The sequence below is a fragment of the Excalfactoria chinensis genome, chromosome Z, assembly GCF_039878825.1.
Source record: "Excalfactoria chinensis isolate bCotChi1 chromosome Z, bCotChi1.hap2, whole genome shotgun sequence".
Classification (NCBI taxonomy): domain Eukaryota; kingdom Metazoa; phylum Chordata; class Aves; order Galliformes; family Phasianidae; genus Excalfactoria; species Excalfactoria chinensis.
Window position 1 is genome coordinate 24,321,319 of NC_092857.1, and position 21,920 is coordinate 24,343,238.

Sequence of the window (21,920 nt, forward strand, 5' to 3'; positions counted from 1 at the left end):
TATGCCACTGTTTTATTTAGTTGTTTAATTTTTTAGATTTTTCTTAAAGTCACAACAATCAGACTTTTTTTTTTGTTGTAGTTGTTTTTAAGTACCAAACGTTTTTAAACTGAGTGGACCACATAACTGCATCCTAAGAAATGCTTGCCCCTAATTGCTTTTTAGTGTTTTGTTCAATTGCTATGTGAAGAGATGAAAGCTTACAGTTTCTTTCAAATGTGAAGATTATACTTCTCCTTTTCTAATAAATCCAGACCAACAATATTACTATTTCTCTCAAAACATCATTACTGAGCAAAGAACCTCTGGCGACAGATGAACAAAGAGAAGCGTATGACAGAAATGTCCCAGATGTACAGTAAGCGCTCTTTGGAGCTGACTTGCTTGTAGTGGGAGGGATTCAAAATTCAATTAACAAATCAATTAAATCTTAGTAAAATGAGTACTGGAACTCTCCTAAATAGAGTAAGCTATCATAGACAATTTTTAAAAAAACATTCATATACACAGTTATCTCCATTAACCACTGCATGTAAGGTAATCTTAAAAAATCAAAAGTGAATTCTATGAAAGATGGGATAAAAAGTAGAGGTCGATGACATCGGGCCCACCACAGGACTTTGAAAAGGCATGCATGAGAGGCCCTGTCCAAGTTCAGGAGTGGGGGATGATCTCTAAAGGTAATTCTTCATTGAAATTTATTAAGTAGGATAGTTAGTAGCATAACGATCATGACTGGGATGCTATTATGGATAACACCATCACTTAAATGGAGTGTCTTTCACACTCAGATATTGAATCTTTATAATTAGAGTAATCAATAACAAACCATGCTCCTAGAAATCTATGCCGATCAACAGCACTCATCATTAATGTACATGGTACATTTTGATGACTGTTACTAAGCTAATTGTGTAGTATTACGACTAGCACAGTTAGATTAGTTCCACAGACAGGAAAGACATTAAGGGCAAGAGGAGGGAGTTCATCGCTATGTTGCACCCAGGCATGGTTACCATTTAAAAGGAAATGGATGGAACAGGCATTACAATACCTCAGAGGAGCCAGGCTGGGCTTTTAATATTATTGTAGCAGCAGAAAAAGAATGTACATTTTAAGATTGGCTTTAACTGCCTTTTTTTTTTTTTTTCTTTTTTTTTTGCCTTTTTTTTTTTCTTTTTTTTTTTTTTTTTTTTTTAAATAAGTAAAACAAATGCTTGAGCCATCACAAACTTACTTTGAGAGATTTAAGGCTTGATTCTAATTTACAGTAGGATCAAGTGACTGTAACTTCCCTGATTGTAGCAAAATCAGTCCTGATTCACACTGGTGTGAGACTTGTCTCAGGACCACGGCTGTGCCTAAAACAGACTTTCTACCAAAGCAAAGGTACAAACTGCTTCAGATTCTGTCAGCAAACCAGAAGATCTGTTCCCATCCTCTCAAAAAATTCTAAGTCTTACCCACATACGAAAGTAGACAAAGCAGAAAGAACTGCAGAAACAGTACAACTATTCTGTCAAAAACGTTGCCTAAAACTTTGAAGGTTATGTGTTAACTAAAGCAATTTAAAGTAAATGATTATGAGCCCAGCAAGTATATTTGCTTTCACAACATACTTTTTAACTGCCTTTTGTGCTATAGTCATTCTTAAAAACTTATAAGGTATAGCAATAAATAAAATAGAATTGCCAGAGGTACCTTAAAAAGAGAAATTAAAAAGGAAGACACTAAAAATAAATCAAAAACCCCAATAACTGACAAACAGTAATTCACAGCATTGAACAGGCCTTAAGAGCCCACAGTTAAGGGGCTCTAAAGCATAGTAAAAAAAAAAAACAAAAACAACAAAATCATACAAATTAGGAGTGCAAACTTATACCTATTAAACAAAAATATCCTAACAATGTGAATTTGAAATAAATTAAAGAAAATAAAATAAAGTCATAGTTCACTACATTTTGAAATGTAGAACCAGCCATAACAGCAAATCATACAGACCAGCACATATCCCCATTTTGGAGGCCATTACACCTTCTTTAACTTCCAATTCACAGATTTTCTTCGATGCAATATATTTCTTTTAGTATTGGGTAAAATTTCTGAGACTAAAGATCCAGACTATCTTGAATCACAGAACTACATGCTGCTCCTCTGCAGGCAGTCTAGAGAAGGAAAGGGAGAGGAAAAGAAGGGGGAAAGAAAAGGAGGAGGAAAAAAAAGGAAAGAAAGAGGGAATTGAAAGAAGGAAAAAGTTAAAGGATAGAGGGAAAAGGAAAGGGAAAGGGATAAGCAAAAGGAGAGGGAAAGGAAAAGGACCTATTTTAGCTTATTGCTTATTCTATCATCTTGCGAGATCTTTTGAGTGTTGAAAATGTAGCCTACATCCCTGTAAATACTAGGCAATCATCATTGTGAATCTAATCTCCTGTCATTGCCAATAGATGGATTTTACCCTCAAAATGCCCCCTCTCCCACCTCAAAAAAAAAAAGAAAAAAGGTTTTGGTTGTTAATGATTTTTAACTAATTTTACCTCAATATCCATTCTCACTAGAACCTTAAACAACATTATTCATTACCTTACAAAACTACTAAAAAAACTGCCTTCACCTTGAAATTTTTCTTTTCATTTTCCTGAAAATGAAAACTTTTTGTTAAAAATTCATCTATTAAAAGTTCACGCAATGCTAGAAAAGGTTTCTGTACATTTGTTCCCATATTCACTCTTAAATAAAACAAATAAGGTAAGACAAAGGAAGGTTGAATACTGTACAGACTCGCAGGCAGCCTTCTTATCATTCTGAATATTTCACTAAGTTTTGCAACTCTGATACTGGACACCCCTTCAATCTTGCTTTCACAGTACAGAAGAAACTCTCAGGGGAAAAAAAAGAAAAAAGCTCATCTTGCTTTGTTGAGCTGTCCAGATGCAACAGTGAAGTGTTCAGGTGACTAACAAACGCAACTCATAGCACCAAACTGTTTTGACCAGTCAGATGGGTTTCTAGTACCACACTCACGCTTCTTTATTGGTGTAACTATGATCCTAAATGGATGTTTTTATAAATTTGCTGTCTCGACAATAAAAAATAAGTGCATCAAGTTTCTTTGTACATTCAAGTCACTTTCTAAGGCAAATTTGTCTACTGTACTCCCAACTGCTTTGGTATTTTGCTTCAGTCAATCAGCACTTGACATGGGTGTTTAAGCACATGGACTGGTCAGTTCTGAGTGGAGTAAGTGGACTTTCACTGGGAGCATGCCTTAGACCAACAATTCTGCATGTTGAAAAGAAAGGTTTAGTGTTCTGGATGGGATTCAGACGATGTGCATATTTGGCCTATGACTGTTATGGCATGTCAGTATGCAGAGTTCAAATTAAAGTGGAAAAACTGCTAATGAGAGTTTAGGTCGAACGTCCCTTCCTAGACACATTCTGCTTCTTCTTATTTTCTAGAATAATTTGACTTTGTAAAGTAAGTATCCCCATTGTGATAGCTCAGATAGATAAAAAGTTTAAAATTTCTTTTCATACGAGAGCATAAGCAGACTGCAGTAAGCGGTACATCTATTGCCATGAGACTAATGCAGATCTAAGTAGTTATTACTTTCTCCTCCTACCCCTCTCTTTCTCTCTCTTTGCCCTCTCTTTAGAGGGCAAACGCCTATACCTGGCAGAAGTCAGTTAGGGTTGCTAGTGCATGGTTTCCAAAAGTTCAGCGGAGATGAAACTAGATCTGTACTTTCGCAGTAATCTGAACCCTACTGTGGGAGTGCTTTTACTTCCCCTAGCAATCAGCAAAGACTGAAAAATATTAGTGACTTGCATCACCAAGACACAGTATAGTATTTGGCAGGTATATAGTTCAGCAGTTGAAACAGATGGGTCGAAATTTTAGAAAAAGTGTTTTCAAACTGAAGAATTTCTGGAAACGAAGTTTAGTGTTGTGGTGCACGGCCTGTTCTTACAGTTCTATCTTGCATGCGGGAAAAGATTCATCTTGCATAACAACGGTGCTGCTGCTTGCCAAAACCATGATGTTGAGGTCCTGCTGTTTCTCATGGGTCTCTTGGTACCATTCCCTCATCACTTCTGAGTCATGGGTTGGGATTAAGGTCACCTGCAACAACCAAAAAGGAGATTTTCAGACATGGACAACAGAAACAACTGATAAGAAGCAACTCCATTGAATTCGCAACCAATAAGTATGGTTTCCTTTTGTAAAGAGTGGATCTTTATGCCATAAGTAGTAAGATAAATGGATATGTAAAAGGAAATAATTATGTAGATAAGATAAAATGACTGTAAAGAGGCAGTTTATTGACATAAAACCTTGTCTCTGTTCTGTAAGACGTCAAGATGCAGCTTTCCAGAGAAGCAGAAAAGCGTAGTCTGCACTGATAGTCCTTTAGGTTATGGCCAAATATTTTAATTATTTATCACAATGAAAATACATGAAAAGTATCCAACTGCACATGACTGCTGTTCAAACTATGGAACGTTCACTTTTTTTTCCTTTGCAAGTTTTCCAAGCATAGGCTGCATACAGCATAGTAATAAATAGCCAAATAGCCTTCTAAACCAAGAGTTTCAATCTGTTTTACTTTCCAGAGACAGATCAGAAGGGTTAAGAATAGGGGAGTGACTAAGAACATTGCAGTTCTGTGCTTCACTTGAGTTTCTGATCACATCATTAGCAAAACAAGATGCCCTGGCAGGGAACCTCACATCCTGAGCATCCGCCATCCACTCGAGAGCTGCTCTGGCATAGTTGCTTCCCAGAGAAGTTTTTATTTCCAGGCAGAAATACGAGCAAAGAGCCTACCTGCATGTTGCTCTCCCACTGGGCCTTGCCTTCCAGCAGGGAGTCCAGAACAGCCCTGCTTGGCTCTTCAGCTGCAGCATCATTCCCGCTCACCACATAGTAGGATGACCGCACTCTCTTGAAAAACTCAACATCAACATTCTTGCTATTGCTGTGGTTTGGAATGTACACCAGATCCAAATACACCGGAGGTCCTGGGGGCACTGCTGTAAATTTTGCTGACTTAGTAGTCCCAGGTCCTTTGGAAATGAAACAACAAAAGAATACACCCCAGGCTGGTTAAAAACAGGCATTTATTAATGACTGTTATCATTGCAGAGGTGACATTAAGACAGCTACTGTTGATTAAGTATAGGATATTTGCGTGTCTTCTGAAACAATTGCAGCATTACCCTTGCACACCTAATGACACGTTCCATTTTTCTTGCATCCCAATTGTTGTTCTGGGAGGAAAAAAAAACTGAATAGACCAAACTAACTGTATAATGCAATCAAAGCTCACTGACACACGACCAGTGTGTGAATGAACCTTTCCCAGTAAAATGCTACTGCACTCCAAAAATTATTACCAAGATCTGAGGGTACTGAATCACATTCAGTAAATGGCAGTATTAATTTCTAAGTTAAGGAGCGCAGCTTTTCAAATGTCTCAGATCTGCATCATTATGAAACATACAGTTATATGGGGAGCCATGCAGATTTGAATCAATTTTTACTTACATACACAGATCAGCCACTTCTCACGAGAAGTTGGGAGAAGCTGCAATAGCCAGTGCACTATCTAACAAATGCTTCAGTCAAAAGGACATCAAACTTTTGAACACTCATATACTTGTTCACAGTGTGAACTGGCAATCAGGATTCAATAAATGATTGTATTCAGATGAGGATCGTGTATATTTTATTGGCCTCCTCATGACGTAATAAAGAATGATATCTGCTACATTAAATTATCTAAGCAGTACACTTTATTTATGGTCACATGCTGAAGGGCCATGGAAGTCCATTACAATTGTCTAGCATGATCTGACATTCATCAGAGGGTCACATGCCAAATAAGCATCATAGTATCAAAAGATATTCTGAATTACAGCATTTTTATCTACTTGGTTTGTTACAAAATCTTTTATCATCTTTTAATCACAAAAAATCTGCGACATCTTCTTGAGTTGTGGATATCAACATTGAAAAAAATATTAGGCACGATATTCTACTACCAAATGTGAATATCGGACTGGGTCTTGTCTTCAGCTCTAGTGGACTCAAGGAGGAAGAATCCAATATAGAGGTGAAGTGCTGGAGAAACATACAGCATTGAGAATGATACTGCTGCTTTGAAAAGCATGCACTAGGAGAGGCATGCAAATGGTGGTTTAAGAAACTACGAGCAGATAACTTCAAACAGAGAAGCTGTGGATAGCTGAAAACTAGCCCACTTGTACTGAACACCAGATCTGCTGCTAGTAAAAAGATTTCAACAGAGCATCAACCCTGATGACAGCTGCAAAATCCAAGTATTTTCAAAATTCACTATAACAAGATCTGCCGGAAACAACTTACTAGCACAGTGCCTTCTTAAGTAACATAATTCGTATTTTATTACTGCTCAGAAAACACAACAGTCATTCAAAATGACATTAACTTTCTGTGTGTTTAGTCATCACTGATGGCATAAGACTTTAACCGGATTATGTGATGTACGTGCTTAGCCTGCTGTAAGTGCTCTTACTACTGTTATCATATTATAAAATTCTCTTTTAAAAAATAATCCAGCAAAGTAATAAGAGCATCCCATGTCCTAAAGTATCTTTGCCCCTCACAAAATTAAATTGCAATAGTTAAGAGCATTGTACCCATGTGATTCTGACAATGAATAAAGTGTGTCACTTCACTACTAAATTCATTTCACCTAGAAGAGTAGTACTTTTAATTCTCTTAGCTGGTTAACAATTTAGACAGCTGGTATTAAGCTTTTTATACTTGATGTACTTAATTCTTTACATCCTAGCAAACAGACAGCGAGTTTCTCAGATTACAAGAGTTAATTCAGTGAATTTCATTCATTTGAATGTGTCCTTTACACCCTGGATTTATGCCTAAAACATGGACTTTCTTTGAGAGTTTGCTGCAAACTACATTCTCAGTGTTTATAAAGGCAACCTAACTTCACTGCAGCAGCTAGGAGAATCTTAATACTAGAGAGTAGCTATCTGCTTTTACCTGTGGTGGCGGTCTTTGCTGACTTGGATGCTGTTGTATTCACTGCATTCTTGGTGTCTTTATCTTTCTCTTCCATCCGGGCCTTCACTTCTGGAGTAGAGATATTTTTGCTTGCCTTCTCCACAGACTCCTTCTTTTTTGGAGAAGCTGTTTTGGAACTTTTTTCCAAGGAATCTTTTGCGGCTGGCTTTGGAGAAGCAACTTGTTTTGATTTACCGTCACTTTTTTTAACAGGAGAAGATGACTTGGTCTTAGTACCTGTTTTCTTTGTTTTAGTCTTTTCTTTAAGATCTTTCTTCATTGGTTTACCCAAATTCTGATCGATAGGCAAAGCCTCTGGATCAACCATGGAGACATCAGGGTGCCTAGGGGAAGGGCTGCGATCCTGCATTGGGACAGGTGGTGGATCAATGTGTTTGTATGTAATTGTCTTGTCTGTTGGAATGGTTTCTGACTCATCTTCCGAGTCAATGTTAGCATCTGCAGTGATGGAAGGGCATTCCTCAGTCTCAGGAGGAACATCCGAATCAGTCTGAGAAGGGGCGGACTCACTGACTGAAGTCGGAGGGGTTTCATCACACTGCCGCCCTTGCTGCTTTCCCCCAGAGGGTGGCTGTGCTCCCCCAGACTGAGTAAGCAGTTTTTCTTGGTCTTGAGATTGTTCTTCACTTGTGAACCACTCAAGAGGATTTGGGTTGATAAATGAAGGTGAAAGTTCAGTTTTAGGATGCTTATATTCGCAGGACGACACAAGGCATAGATCAACATCCTGACGGGCTTCTGCTAATGATTTTCCTGGAGTAAAATGTGCACTTGCCTCATACGAATAGCTAGCGCCTTCAGGTGATCTGGTGGCTTTCTCAGTTGTCTCAAATGAATAATCTGTGGCTTCAGGGGACCTGGTGGTTCTCCCACTTGTATCATAGCAGTAGCTAATGGATTCTGGTGACTCGGTGGTTTTCCCCATTGCCTCATATGAACTATCCATACCATCAAGTGGTTGGGTACCTTTCCCAATTCTCTCATATGAATAATCAATTGATTTGGTGGTCTTCCCAATCACATCACAGGAATAATCTGTATCACCAGGTGACCTGGTTGTTTTCCTTGTCATCTCATAGGAATAATCTGTATCTCCAGGTGACCTGGTGGTCTTTTGCGTCATCTCATAGGAGTAATCTGTATCCCCAGGTGACACAGTGGTCTTTTGTGCCAAGTCATAGGAATAATCTGTGGCCCCTGGTGACCTGGTGGTTTTCCCTCTCATCTCATAGGAATAATCTGTGGCCTCGGGTGACCTGGTAATTTTTCCTGTTGTCTCAAATGAATAATCTGTGGCCTGAGGTGATCTAGTAGATTTTCTAACTGCCTCATAGGAGTAGCTAATATCTTCTGGTGACCTAGTGGTTTTCTCTGTGGCCTCATAAGAATAACTAAGTTCCTCTGGTGATCTGCTGCTTTTCTCTGAATCTTCTTTTTCTGGGCTGGATAAGGGTTCTGGGCTGTGCTTTGTAAGGGTTTCTTGTAATGTGACAGCCTGGTAACCAAACACTTTATCAGAGGACACTTGCAGTGACAATGGAGATGCGTGACTAGCGGACACTGCTTCTGTGACTGCAGGAGGTGAATCTGGAAAAGTAGGAGAGTACAGAGGAGAAGATTCTCTTGGAGTTAATGGAGATAGGTCAGACTTTGGTGACAGCTTTTCTCCTAGGCTCTGAACCTTTTCTGAGGTAAAAGAATGAAGTGACATATCTCTGGGTGGAACAGCTCCTGAAAAGGTTTCTTCTGGCAGTGGTGAAGTTACCTGGGAAGGTGTATGAGCTGATGAGCTTGAAGAAGAAGCTTCAATTTGAGAAACTGAAATAATTTCTGAAATATCCTTCTCCTGAGAGTAAGATGTATGCTCCACTGGGGAAATCTTCCTTGCAAAAGTGGGCTCTTGTATATCTGAAGGGCTATAATCTACTTCAGTCGGTCCATTTTCAGATATATGGTGTATACCAGCGCCTGCAGTGGGATATTCAGGAGACTGCCTACTGAAATCCATTGCTAAAGACTGCTCAGGGGATTCCTGGCCAAATTCTACTGACATAGTTGAATGTTCAGAAGATCTGTGATCATGCACTGGGGTTCTTGATTTTGCTGTCTTAGGTGAGAAATCTGGTGGAGAAATGGACATAGGCCTTGGGCACTCCTCCTTAGATGGAGACATTTCTGTTTCTTGAAACGTTGTTGGTGTTTGAACAACAGAGACTGAAAGGGAATCATCAACTTCTGTTGAGTGAGGGGATCCAACCTCAGCATGCAAAGAAGGGGATACATCATCAGTTGTTGGTTCTGGAAATGAGCTAGTAGCAACAGATGCTGTGGAGACAGAAGCCACTCCTTCAATGTGTGAATAGGTATCTTCTGCTACAACTTCGTCAACAGGAGTTGCAGACTTGTCAGAAACAGTGCCTTCAGATATTGACATTTTGGTGTCTTCTTTTAGGGAACCAAACTGACTGATATCTATTTGAGTAGGTGAGAGATCACCAGTCAATTTCCGTTCATCCAAGACTAGTGAAGACTGAGAGCTGCTGGGTTCTGTATCCTCTGTTTTTCTTTCTAGGCTGATGCCTTCCTTAATTACCATAAACTCCATGCTTTTCTCATCTTGTTTTTCTTGGAAAAGGCCCACTGAGCTGGCTTCAGAAACTGGGCTCATCTGAACAGGTGACTTTTCTTTTTCAGGTTTTCCTACAGAAGGACTTCCATAATCTCTGGTGGGAGATTTTACATCGGCACTCAAAAACATATCATAAGAGGTCTCTGAACCTATCAGTGGAGGACTCCGTAGAGGTGAGAGAACCTTTTCAATAGGAGATTCAGAATCTGGCACAGGCTCATCCATAGGGCTTATTCTGGATTTTGCGAACTCATCTTTGACTTCGCTAAATTCAACGCTAACTGGAGCTTCTGATGACTTTTCACTTGTTTCAGAGGGAAGTTGACTGGATTTTTCATCAGTGGGAGACTGATAGTAAGGCGTGTGGCCAGCACTACCAGCAGCAGATTGCGAGGGAGATGCTACTTCTAATGTTTTATCTTCAGGACTTGCACAGTGTTCTTCAGCAATTTCTTGATGTACACTGGGCAATGCAGTAATGGAGGCAGTCTCGGCTGAGACCTTGATCTCATTGGGAGTCAGAGAGAAGTTCACACTACGTTCACCCAGTGGTGTTCTGGCAACTGGTGATGGAGGGGACAAACTATCAGCTGGACTCTTGGCTGGACTACGTTTCCCAGTAACATCAACATCTTCTGGATGGGTTTCTTTGATTTCAAACTTGGCAGTTTCACTTTCTTTTTGCCGGTACACATCCTGGAATGCAGATTTGCAGAACTTGTCTTCTTCTAATGAAGAAGGTGGCGAGATGGTAGAAGCTGAGGCATTGTAGTCTTTACCTTCTGTGGCCTCTGTTTTGGATCCTTCAGATAATCCATTAAAAGCATCTGGAAGTGGAGAAAGTTTAGGTCTACCAAACTCTTGAGAGTACAGTGATGTTTCATACTTGGTAATATTCACATACTCCTGAGAAGGTGATTCACTTTCCTCATTGTTAGTTTCATCACTCATGACATCCCGGGGTGTAGACATTTCATCCATAGGAGTTGGTTCACTAGATATTTCAATGGTAGACTGTGTATAACCCGAAGTAGCTGTGAATTCCTCAGGTTGATCTTCCCTATTTTCTTCATCAGAAACAGTGGCTTCACTTTCTGAACCACCAGGTAATGTCTCATCATGGATAGAAGAGGCTGGTTCAACTGCTGGAGACTGAGGCTCTGTGTGTTTTGTTGGTGTAATTATGAGCAGGCCATATTTATCTTCAACGTCACCAGCTTCTGCAGCTTTGTCTACCACAGCCATCACGTAGTCTTCTTCAGCTTCTATTTTTTCAGTCTCCTCTTCATCTCTGATGTCTTCTGCTTTGTCTTCCTCCTCTTCTTCGGTCTCTTCAGTTTCTGCCTTTTCTACTGCTTCTTCCCTGTCTTCCTCAGCCCGTTCATCTGATGTCTCGTAATCTGCCTTTTCAATATATTTTTCGTCTTTAATGTTAGCATCTGTTTCAGCCATTATTTCTTCTGAATAGTCATGAATTCTTCTTGCTTCTTCCATGTATTGTTTTGTGGTGTCAAGTGGTGTCTCTTCTTCCTCATCTTCACCTCGTTCTTCAGCTTCTTCTGTCTCTGCCTTTTCCTCATAATCTCCTGCTTCAGACGATTCTTCCAAGCCAGTTCCCTCATCTTCAAATTTTTCAATGTCATCAACTCTGTGCTTTTCTACAGGTTCCAATTCTTCAGGTGTTTGTCCACACTCACCCTCAGCCTCTGTGGTTGTTATGCCTTCATCAGAGGATTCTGCAGGTCCTTCATTTTCTAATTTTTCCTTTTGGATTTCAAAGACCTCCTTATGTTCTTTGCCAGTGAGTTTCAGTTCATCCTCAATGAGTGCAACCTGAGGTCTTGTTGCTTTTATTGTTTCTACTTCTTCAGCTTTTAATTCTTCAAAATCCTTTGTTAAATCTTCTGGTGAAGACATTAGAGACCTTTCTGCTTCCAGCTCCTTCCCACTAGCTGTAATTTCCGCAGCTGCTGCAGCTGCTACAGTTGTAACAGCAGCTCCAACTGCTGCGAGGGCAGTTTGTGCTCCACTGACTTTGCTCTCCTTCTTAACAGTCTTAATTTTTCCTTTTTCCTTTGCTTTTCCAGCAGGTACTGCTTCTTTTTTAGCAGGTTCCTCCTTCTTCTGTGGTTTAGGCTTTGCTGCTGGCTTTTTGGCTTCAGCTGAAGGAGTAAGTGTCTTCTTTGCTTCTTTAGGAACCTTTTTGATGTCCTTTTTGGCTTCCTTTTCTTCCTTCTTAATTTCTTTCTTCTCTTCCTTTTTAACTTCTTTTTTAGCTTCCTTTGGTGGGGATTCTTTCTTTACTTCCTTCTTAACTTCCTTTTTCTCTTCCTTTTTCACCTCTTTTTTAACTTCTTTCTTGACATCTTCTTTTTTGGGCTTTTCTTCCTTTTTGATGGGTGTTTTCTCCTCTTTTTTAGAAACTTCTTTCTTTGGTTTTTCTTTTTCCTCTTTCTTTTCTTCAGGTTTTGCTTTGACTTCCTTTTTCACTGACTTCTCCTTTGTTACTTTCGGTTTTACATCTGTAGCCTGTTTTTCAGAAGTTTCAGATTTCCCTAATTGCTCTTCCTTGCTGGTTACATCCTTTTCTGCCACAATAGTTTTGGTTTCTGGTTTCGCTGGCTTCTCTTTTTTAACTGGAGTTTTTTCTTTGCTTTCTAATTTCTGTGGCTTTTCCGGTACTGGACTAGGCTTTGCAGGCTCCAGTGTTTCTTCTTTAGATTCTTTTCTGACAGTCTTGCTTGGTGGTGTCTTTGCAGCAGGCTTTAGACTCTCCTTGCTGTCTGTTCGTTGTTTCAGCTTCGCTTGTTTCACAGCTGGACTAGCGATGTTTCCAGTCAGGTCTTTTTGTGTAATCACTGGTTGTTTAAGGAAGTCTAAGTGTTTGAGTTTTTCTAGTCCTTCTAGAATATTATATTGGGTGCTGTTTCCAGGAAACAGAACTCGGATTATTTTTTCTGCAGGATTAGCAGGATGCCACACAATCAGGGATGAGACAGAAGTGAAATAGGATAATGGAATGTCTAGTTCTTGGCCATTTGGTAGCAGAAATTCAGCTTTATCCTTGTTAGTACCACTCCACTGATGCATAAAATACTGCATCTCTTTGCTGCTTTTGACAGGATTAAGCACGTACATCTCAAGTTTGCCAACTCCCATTTTCTGGAATAAAATGATTGGGTCAATTGTATTGCCTACATTTCTGAAGAGAGGTTCTGGTTTCATGGACAACTTATTTAAGTACTGGAGAGTGAAACAAGCTTCTTCCACACTTCTTTTAACTCTGAAGCTTGGATCCATGTTCTTCAGGTTCTCAGGTACATTAAGGAATACAACTCCTAAGTCAGGTGAGATCAGATTTTTCATCCAGTCACTGTTGGTAGTAGACCCTTGAGATTGTTCCTCTTCTAATTCAGCTATCTTTCTCTGAAGCATGCTATTGATTCCCGGCAGGTTATCATCCCCAATATGAGTGAGAAGAATGGAATCTACTCTGTCCAAATGTCGGATAAGTTTCCAAAAGCAGGATTTTCTTTCAGATCCTCCATTGATAAGCATATTGAATCCATTCACTGCAAACAATGCAGAGTCCCCTCTTCCACCTGGGAAAATATAACAGCAGGGCTTGGAGAGTTTCAAGAAACCTCCTGAGGTTGGTGGCTCTAAAATGTCAAAGGGCGATGGCACTTCTACTGATTCTGACAGGTATTCTGTAAATTCAGAAAGTCCTTCCATTTCAGGCAATATGGAAGACGAGTTGAGCTTAATGTTAATGAAGTCTTGAAGGTTGTGTCTGTCAAGGTTGGAATTTTTCCAGTCCCCTTCCTCGGGGCAGAAAAGAGTTAAGCTGGCTTTGTTGGCAGGGTGTGTGGTGCTCAGTAATTCACCAATCTAGGGTTGTAAAACAAAAACAAGAAAATGCATATAATTTTTTTTTGTTTTGTTTTTAATGCTAATTAATGCCAGAACATACTATTCCCTGATCCTCTAGCCTTTAAGCAACAGCTAATATATTGCACCCTGCTTATACTGAATTTGTTTTTCCCATTCATGAGTGATCTCTCTGTCCTTATCTAAAGCCATGCACTGTTTCCATCATCCTTTCACACTCTGCCCTGTTGAGGAGTGAGAAGTCAGCATGGTGGTGCTGGGCTGCCTCTGAGTGTGAAACCAACACATGCCATAGTGTGAAAAGCTTTTGGTTTTTTTCTGTTCTAATCTGAACTAAAACCCAGCATTAAATAGTTCCAGGTTACCACGAACGTGAGAAAGAATGACACATTTTAAACCTTTTCCCAAAGGTGGGGAAACACAGCCCATCTCTATTGTATTTGTTCTTAATAAAGGGAACACCAAACTATCTAAAATTCTTTAAAGAGTAATTCAGACATAAGATATCACAGTCTTCTTTACAGAAATGCAACTGTCAGTTGCACCACAAAGGTGCAATACATTCTGCTACTTGAATAACTTGAAAGTCTTGGGCCACAAACTGAATCAGCAGAAGAAAAAGATGCGTATATATATAAATGAATGACGTTTGATTGCAGTAGACCCCTGTGGACCTCTATGCATGCCTTGCTTCTTTTTCTTGTGTTACATTATTTATTTTCAGCATTTACTAAAAATAAAACTCAGCAAAGATGCAGTGTCTGTTCCACACAAAAATAACCCAACCAGTATCTAAAAAAAGCAGAGCATAAATATTTTCTATCTTCCTTTGTCAACCTTACGTAGTATTCAAACTGTTTGATAGGAGTATAAAGACATTTCACTCATATGTCAGAAGAAGAGCAAACTTTGGCTGAAAAAGGGCAACCAAAATGCAAAAGAAAACAAAATGAAAGCAGTATATACAGAAAAGGATAAAAGACAAAGAAAATGGGAGACATTCCAGTTGTTCATCACAAAAATAAGAAGGGCAGCAGAAATCACAGCTCTGAAATGGCTCTTGAGGATAGTCACACTGTCTCTGTAATCAGGGCTGAAAACACATTATAAGGGAGTAAAAAAATCCATTCCTTTGGATGAATAAATCAACGTATGTTGCATACATAAGGTGATAATTTGTGTACAGAATGTTTGTCATGTGGGCCAATTTTCTGTCTAGATAAAAAAATTGTGCAGTAATCCAGTAAGCTAATGTATATGTCAGGTCAAGGTTGGGGTTTAGTTTAGTCTAGCTTGTATTACACCATATTTGGATTTCTGCTTCATACTTCTCAATTCAATCTTTGCATGCTCCTAAAAGCTGGCACATATAATGCAGTGTTAAGCTACTGGTAATGCAGGCCAATGAAGGGTTCCTAAAAAATTATTGCTGGCATATATCTTACCTGCTAGGAACAGCAAACACGGTAATTGCCCTGAGAAGGTCTTAATAGATTTTCAAGTACAATGACAGTTTCACAGAGTCATAGAATGGCTTAGGTTGGAGGAGACCTTAAAGATCCCTACTAGATCAAGCTATCCAGGATCCCATCCAACCTGGCTTTGAACTCTTCTGGAGACTGGGCATCTACAACCTCTCTAGGCAACCTGTTTTAGGGCTTCACCATCCTTCGAGTAAAAATTTCTTCCTAACATCTAAATCTAATTCTCCCCTCTTCTAGTTTAAAGCCATTCCACCTTAAAAAGTATCAGACCCACAAGTTGCAGTATGTTAAGCAGGGTTTTTCTTCAGATTTCTGAAATACGTGGAAGTACTGAGAAGTCAAGGCTCAGTGACAACAAGCTGGAAACCACACTTTCAAAGGGCTGTGCTAGCTGGCAAGCATATCACTAGCAGGGAGGAGCCACAGAATCCTCCTTGGAGCCCATGGGAATGTGTCTCATGCGCCATGCAGAAGTCCCGCTGTGGCTCTAACATGTTGCCAGCCATCAACACACCACTCTCAAGCCAAATGTTTGGATTCCTAACTAATGGTAGGTTTCCAGACATGCAGAAATGGGATCAGGAAGGCCAAGGCACAGATGGAACTACTCTTGGTGAGGGATGTTAAAAATAAGAAGGAATTCCACAAACACATTGGTCAGAAAAGACAGGCCAAAGAGAGTGTACCCTCTCATATAAATGAGAAGGGAAGGCTAGCTACAACAGACATGGAGAAGGCCGAAGTACCCAGTGAATTATTTGCCTCTTCACTGGCATCCAGGCTTCTTGTTACACTCACGTTCTCAAACCTCACATCCCTGAACCTCTAGGTGAATACTGGGTGAGCAAAATCTCTCACTCTCTAAGAGAAGAGCAAATTTGAGACCATCTCAAGAGATTGAACATGTATGTATAAGTCTATGGGGATGACATGCATCCACGAGTCCTGAAGGAGCTGGCTGATGCGGTTGCTGAGCCGCTGTACGTAATACTGAAAAATCATGACCAACAGAAGAAGTCCCAGGTGACTGCAAAAAGGGAAACATCACTCTCACTTTCAACAAAGGAAGACCCAGGGAACTACAGGCTGGTGAGCCTCTTGTCTGTGCCTGGGAAGAACACAAGAGCAGATCCTGCTGGAAGACATGTCAAGGCACACGTGAGATTAGATGATTCGAGACAGCCAGCACAGCTTTAACAATGGCAGATCATGCCTCTGGTGACATAGATAATGGACTGATGTAATCACTGGACACAGGAAAGGCAACTGGTGTCATATATCTGGACTTCTGCAGGGCCTTTCTTTGATACCATGTCCTCACATCTAAATTGAGAGAGATGGGTTAGCAGTGTGGACTATTTGGTGGATGAGAAACTGTTTGGATAGTCATAGCTAGAGGGTTACTGTCAATTGCTCTATGTTCAGGTGGAGGCCGGTCACCAGTGGTGCTGGTCAGCTTGAAGCTGGGTTTGTTTAGCTTGAAGAAGAGAAGACTCCAAGGAGACCTCATTGTCTTGAGGAGAGCTTATAAGCAGAAGGGAGAATGTCTTCTATATGTTCTCATAGTGATAAAACAAGGGGGAATGGCTTTTTAAACTAAAAGAGGGGGAATTTTGATTAGATTCTGGGGGAGTAAGTTTTCACTAGTGGGTGGCGAGGCACAGGAACAGGTTGCCAAGAGAAGCTGTGGATATCCCAGCCCTGAAGGTGTTCAAGGCCAGGTTGGATGAGCTCCTGGGCAGCCTGATATAGTAAATGGTGCAGGAGGGCTGAAACCAGATGATCTTTATAGTCCCTTCCAATCCAAGCCATACTAGAATTCTATGATTTGCCCCTAGTTTTATATTTAGTCCCACATGTTCCTTCTTAGACAGAAGTGCATGGAGTTTACGCTTACTATTCAAAAAAAGTAAATGCAAACTAACAGTGACTTTTAGGGATCAAATGCATTTCAAAGAGCAGGAATCCAGTTCTTCAACAAGCTTTACAACCATATTCTGAACAGCTTTGTTTTGTGAACATCAGATGAATACAATAAAGTCACACTCGTGCAAACTTCACTTTTTCAGTGCTGAACTTTCAAAACTTACTCCACTGAAATTCTCCTAATTAATTTTGGAAACAAAAATCCTATGGATGCAGCCATATAGTTTATTTAAATATATGACTTGCACAACAGCCAAATTAAGTGTGACAGCTTGTTTACTGTAGGTTCCTGCCCCATGGGAGCTTTCAGACACAGCACATTAAGCAGGACAGCTAACTAACAAGCCATGAAACAAACAGCATTAAGCATTGGTATACTTTATATTTTTGGTTCATAAAAATGGCAACATTTACAGTTTTCACCAGCCAAATTTTAAACACTACAGTAAAGAAGCCAAGCAGATAGGTGTGCAAAATACTATAGCTGTACAGACTGCCTCTGTTTTACTTAATGTCACCTATGGCTCAGCTGCCAACAGCCAAGAGCCTCTGTCAAATTCAATTTTACATCTTTGTGTTTGCAGCTTAGATAAATCACCTGTACATTTCAGGAACAACTCTATTTCTTTTTATTGTGAAAGGTTAGTTGGCTTTCTGTTTCTCAAAGTTAGAACTTATTTCTCCAAGTTACAATGCAATTCTTCAGTTAAACAACTCACATACAAATTAAACTAAATGAAACAGATATTCTGGAAAAAAGCCCATCATGAAGAATAAAAAACATCACCATGAGACTGTCAACACTAACTCTAACTTAAAACATAATGCCATTTTTGATGTTCTTGAAACCTGTGCCATCAGATGACCATGAATGGAAGACACTTTTCTAAGCGTACCTCTTGATCTGTGAAGATCTCAATGAAGTTCTGGAAGGAGAAGGATCCTGACTGAAGGATGAGTTCTCCTGTGTTTTCAAAACACTGTCCAGTTAGCACAAGGAGCTTGTGTCTTGCAGCATCTGTGATCATCAAACGCACCTAGAGTGAAGGGGAGAAACAAATCAACCATGGGAGTTACCATGTACATTCATCTGAGAAAGTTCAGTTTACCTCACTTAATTTCACATGTTTCACAGCAGTATTCCAGGACTGCTGAAACATTATTGTTACAGGTCTGCTAATAAAAGACAATGAGAAGGGAGCAAAAGGAGGCATAGTAAGTGATTAGGCAGAATCAAACTAAAAGCACGAGAAAAAAAAAGCAGGGAGCAGAATAGAATAAAATCCAAATGATAAGTAATATTTTCAATTAACATTCTTTGTATAACTCTTGGTAAATTTTAATAGCACAGTATTGGGATAGCCTTTAGTAACTGTCTCCCGTGTGCTGATGAGGGACAACTACACTATGTTTTGGAAGGCCATTCTTTTTAACCCTGTAAGCAGCATTTCTTGTCCTTCATGTGTAAAAATATCACTGAAAAGTAACAGATACAAATAATAATTTTACTTCAACAAAATCATAAACTTCAACATCAGGCATTCAGACAGTCATGTTCACTATTCACATACTTTCATACCAATAACTAAGGTCTTTCTGTAGTGTGTTAGCCAAAGATCTTACTTAATACACGCTTAGTAAATGATGTGAATGCTTGATGGCTCAAAGAAACTTACTATTGAGAAGTAGCCTTCCTCTCCATTTTGAAATAACTCCTAATTTCTTCAGAGTAGATTCTTATTACTTTGCTTGACTCTCAGTACAGCCAATAGTAACTTCTGTTTCTGCTTACTTAACTGCACGCTAAGAATAATCCATACGCTCACGGTAGTTCTATTGGCTAAACTCAAATTGAAAAATGAAAATAAATAACACCTCTGTAAGATCCTATACTGTTGAGCAAACTGTTTGCAAATATATCAGAAGTTTTGCCCATCACTGAATAATTCAAAATAAAGTAAGGCCTGAATTTCAAGTTTGGTAATTTCTCTGTTCAAGGAGAATTAATTTAAAACAGAGTACGGATTTCGGAATAAGCTATTGAGATATTAAACTCAATGAGAAGAGTCCATCTGAAACAACTACACATGTAGATACTGCATCCAAACTTCATCTCCATGGAGATGACATAATCACCTCAGCACTCCTACCAAGCCATTCTTTCAAATTCATATATTGACTGTTAAGCAATCAGTTGTTCTGAATAATCTCTCAAGCTAGGGAGGCTGAGCCAGGAATCTCTGCCGAACAGCTCATGTTTTCAGTACAAGTAGAAAAGAGACACTGAAGAGCTTGTGTCTGAAGGAAGACACAGTCTTCATTGCCCTGACTTTAAGCAGCAGAAAGTTTCTTTAATCAAACACAGGACTAATGCTGGTTGATCAGTAATTGCACTAGATGATTACAAATTCAACAGTGTCCATCTGGATCAAGTCTATCTATTTCTATTTCAGAAAATAATGTAGATGAGTGCAGTGTGGTGTATGATGTGTGTCCTGAAACCCTATCTGTTATAGTTGTATTAAAACTATAAAAGAACTGTTTTCCTCTGCTGTCTTTTCTCTCATTGCTGGCAGCAGCTCCAGGCAGTTTGCCAGCTTATGTATAAACTCACCGGTTTTCTAACAGCAAAATTATTTCCTGACTTGTGAACCAGTCATACATGACTGTCACATAATTCCCCTTCAACCTATTTAACTAATTGATGGTTCTGCAGAATAAATTGGTTGTGCAGAGATAAAAAATTGTGGCAAGAAAAAAAAAAAAAAAGGTAAATAAATGCTTGCAGATTGCAGAGCATAACATATTATACACACAAAAGAACTTCCAGAGACGTATTAATTCTGTATCTGGCTGTAATCGGGGCATTCTGAGGGACTACCAGAATTTTATCTGCTGATTTCAAGCCCTTCCAAAAAAAATAATAAAAAATGAAAGTATCGCAAAGTTGATGATTCCTTTCAACTTTACCCTTGGTTGAAGTCCCAGATTGTTAAAAGAAAGTGAATGGCAAAACACAGCCTCAGCCAAAAGCAGATTATTTATGGTAGAGTTGTGGGAGTATGATGGTAATGGAACGGGGTTTTAAAGAAATGAAGGAATTCTTAATAGAGTTTTGAGAAATTTGTTTTCTTAGGGCAATTCTCTCCTTTTGGGCTTCTGCCTTTTGTGAGCCAGCTGACAGAACTCAGTAAGAGCTGCGGGCAGAGCCCTGCTCAAACTACCACCAGTACGCCTGTCACCAGCCTAATTAGTAGAAGTTTGTTCTAACATCTTTCATCTTTGTTTTTCCCAAACCTCCAGATTCAGTTTCTTCTTCTGATGACGTCAGACCTCTGTGGTATATCACTGTCTCCTGAACTGCAAGCTGGAAAACTTTTGATACACGAAACTCAGGTTTCTATTTGCCACAATGGGCAAAGGGTGTCTCTTTCAGTCTTCATTGTAATTCTCCTAACTCTTTCTTATCGTCTCTTCTGGCTTTTTTCCAGTGAGAGTCTTGTTTAGCCAGCCAAGATAAATCTCAGCCTCTAACTTCTGGCTGTGACCAGCTTGGCACGATGAAAGCAAAGCAAAGATTGCCTCCCACAGTCTAGTGGGGGGAAATTAATGGTAACCCAGCCAAATATATTCCTGAGCCAAAGGAGTAAAGCCAGGGTTCAGAAGTCATTAAGTGGCCTCAGATCATGTTCTTCCTTGTGGTCACCCAACAAAAGAAGACAAGAAACAGTGACAGAAACAGCATTTCCCTGCTGTTGGCAGCTGCTTCTGCACACACTTTAAAGCTTTTTACTCTGAAAGCCTGAATGTATTAAAGACAATCTTAAAAGAGCTGCCTTTCCTCTAGTGCAATGTAAGATATTTTCACATATAATCTTTAAGTCACATATAATCTTTAAGTCAATTCAGCTGCCATTTAACTAAGGTGGATTAATTACTTTTAAAAACTTTTAAAACTTAAAAATTTCATTTGCTTCAGTGTGTTTCTTCCAGTTGATAAAAACAAACAAACAAACGAACAGATTCTTTTACAAAGTACTGTAAGTGGAGCTGCTTCATTTCTCCAAAGGAATCATACCATGTCAGTGTTTCCCAGTACCAGCAAGCAATACAGTTATCCCTGTTTTTCCAGCCTTCAGTCCCACTAGACAAATTTATCCATTTTGTCTTCAAACTCCCTGCTTAGTCCTTCAGCTCTAGTAAGTTTTAAACAACTGGCACTATCAAGAGTGCACAAATCACATCACATGCTCTTTGAAGGACAGATCATATAGATCATATTAAGAGTCAACACTACATACGCTGCATTTCTCCTGAGAATTACATTTGTCTCAGGGCACCTTGTTTCCTGTCAGGTTTTTTGCTTTTTTTTTAATGTGTAAAGTAGATGTCCAGAGCTATCAGCAGTAGAAGAATAGAAGAAAAACAGATGTAGTTTCATCACTGGTGCCTCTTCTTCCTCAGGAAGGGAACTTGGTGAATTACGAGGAAAGGAGTCCTAGGATCAGAGATCTGCTTCTGTCCTACACCTCCGACATTTTACCAGTAGTCTAGGAAACTAGAGAGAAAATCATGATAATGTTGATGGTATTTACTCCTAATGTGTTTTCATCTACACCTAGGACCTGCTCTCACCCTGCCAACCTAACAGAGCTTTTATGACCTAACTAGTGAAATATTTCTGAGTGACTTACCTCGGTGCTAACTGCTTCATCCGAGGGATTGATCAGGACTACAGTTTCTAAGACATCACTTCTGTGGTGAAGAATTTTCTGACCTGCAATCACAAGAAATAATAAAAAAGAACTAAATTAAGCAAGCCATGCACCAAGGTTCAAACCAGTTTTTTCCATCAGTAAGCTACAGGCTTCCTTGTGACAGCTCCCTGGTTCCCCACAGAC

At 39.5% G+C, this 21,920-nt stretch overlaps 1 protein-coding gene across 1 annotated transcript in view; it reads right to left on the reverse strand.

The window, feature by feature from the left end:
• Nucleotides 1-2,543: 2,543 nt before the first annotated feature.
• MAP1B (microtubule associated protein 1B) overlaps nt 2,544-21,920 on the reverse strand; it is a 64,438-nt gene continuing 45,061 nt past the window's right edge. The window contains exons 3-7 of the mRNA XM_072359795.1: nt 21,714-21,796; nt 17,916-18,056; nt 7,048-13,609; nt 4,828-5,066; nt 2,544-4,122 (exon numbers count right to left, since the gene is read on the reverse strand). Coding sequence (XP_072215896.1) covers nt 3,967-4,122; nt 4,828-5,066; nt 7,048-13,609; nt 17,916-18,056; nt 21,714-21,796 — 7,181 coding nt within the window. The 3' untranslated portion in view covers nt 2,544-3,966. The remainder of the gene's footprint in view (nt 4,123-4,827; nt 5,067-7,047; nt 13,610-17,915; nt 18,057-21,713; nt 21,797-21,920) is intronic.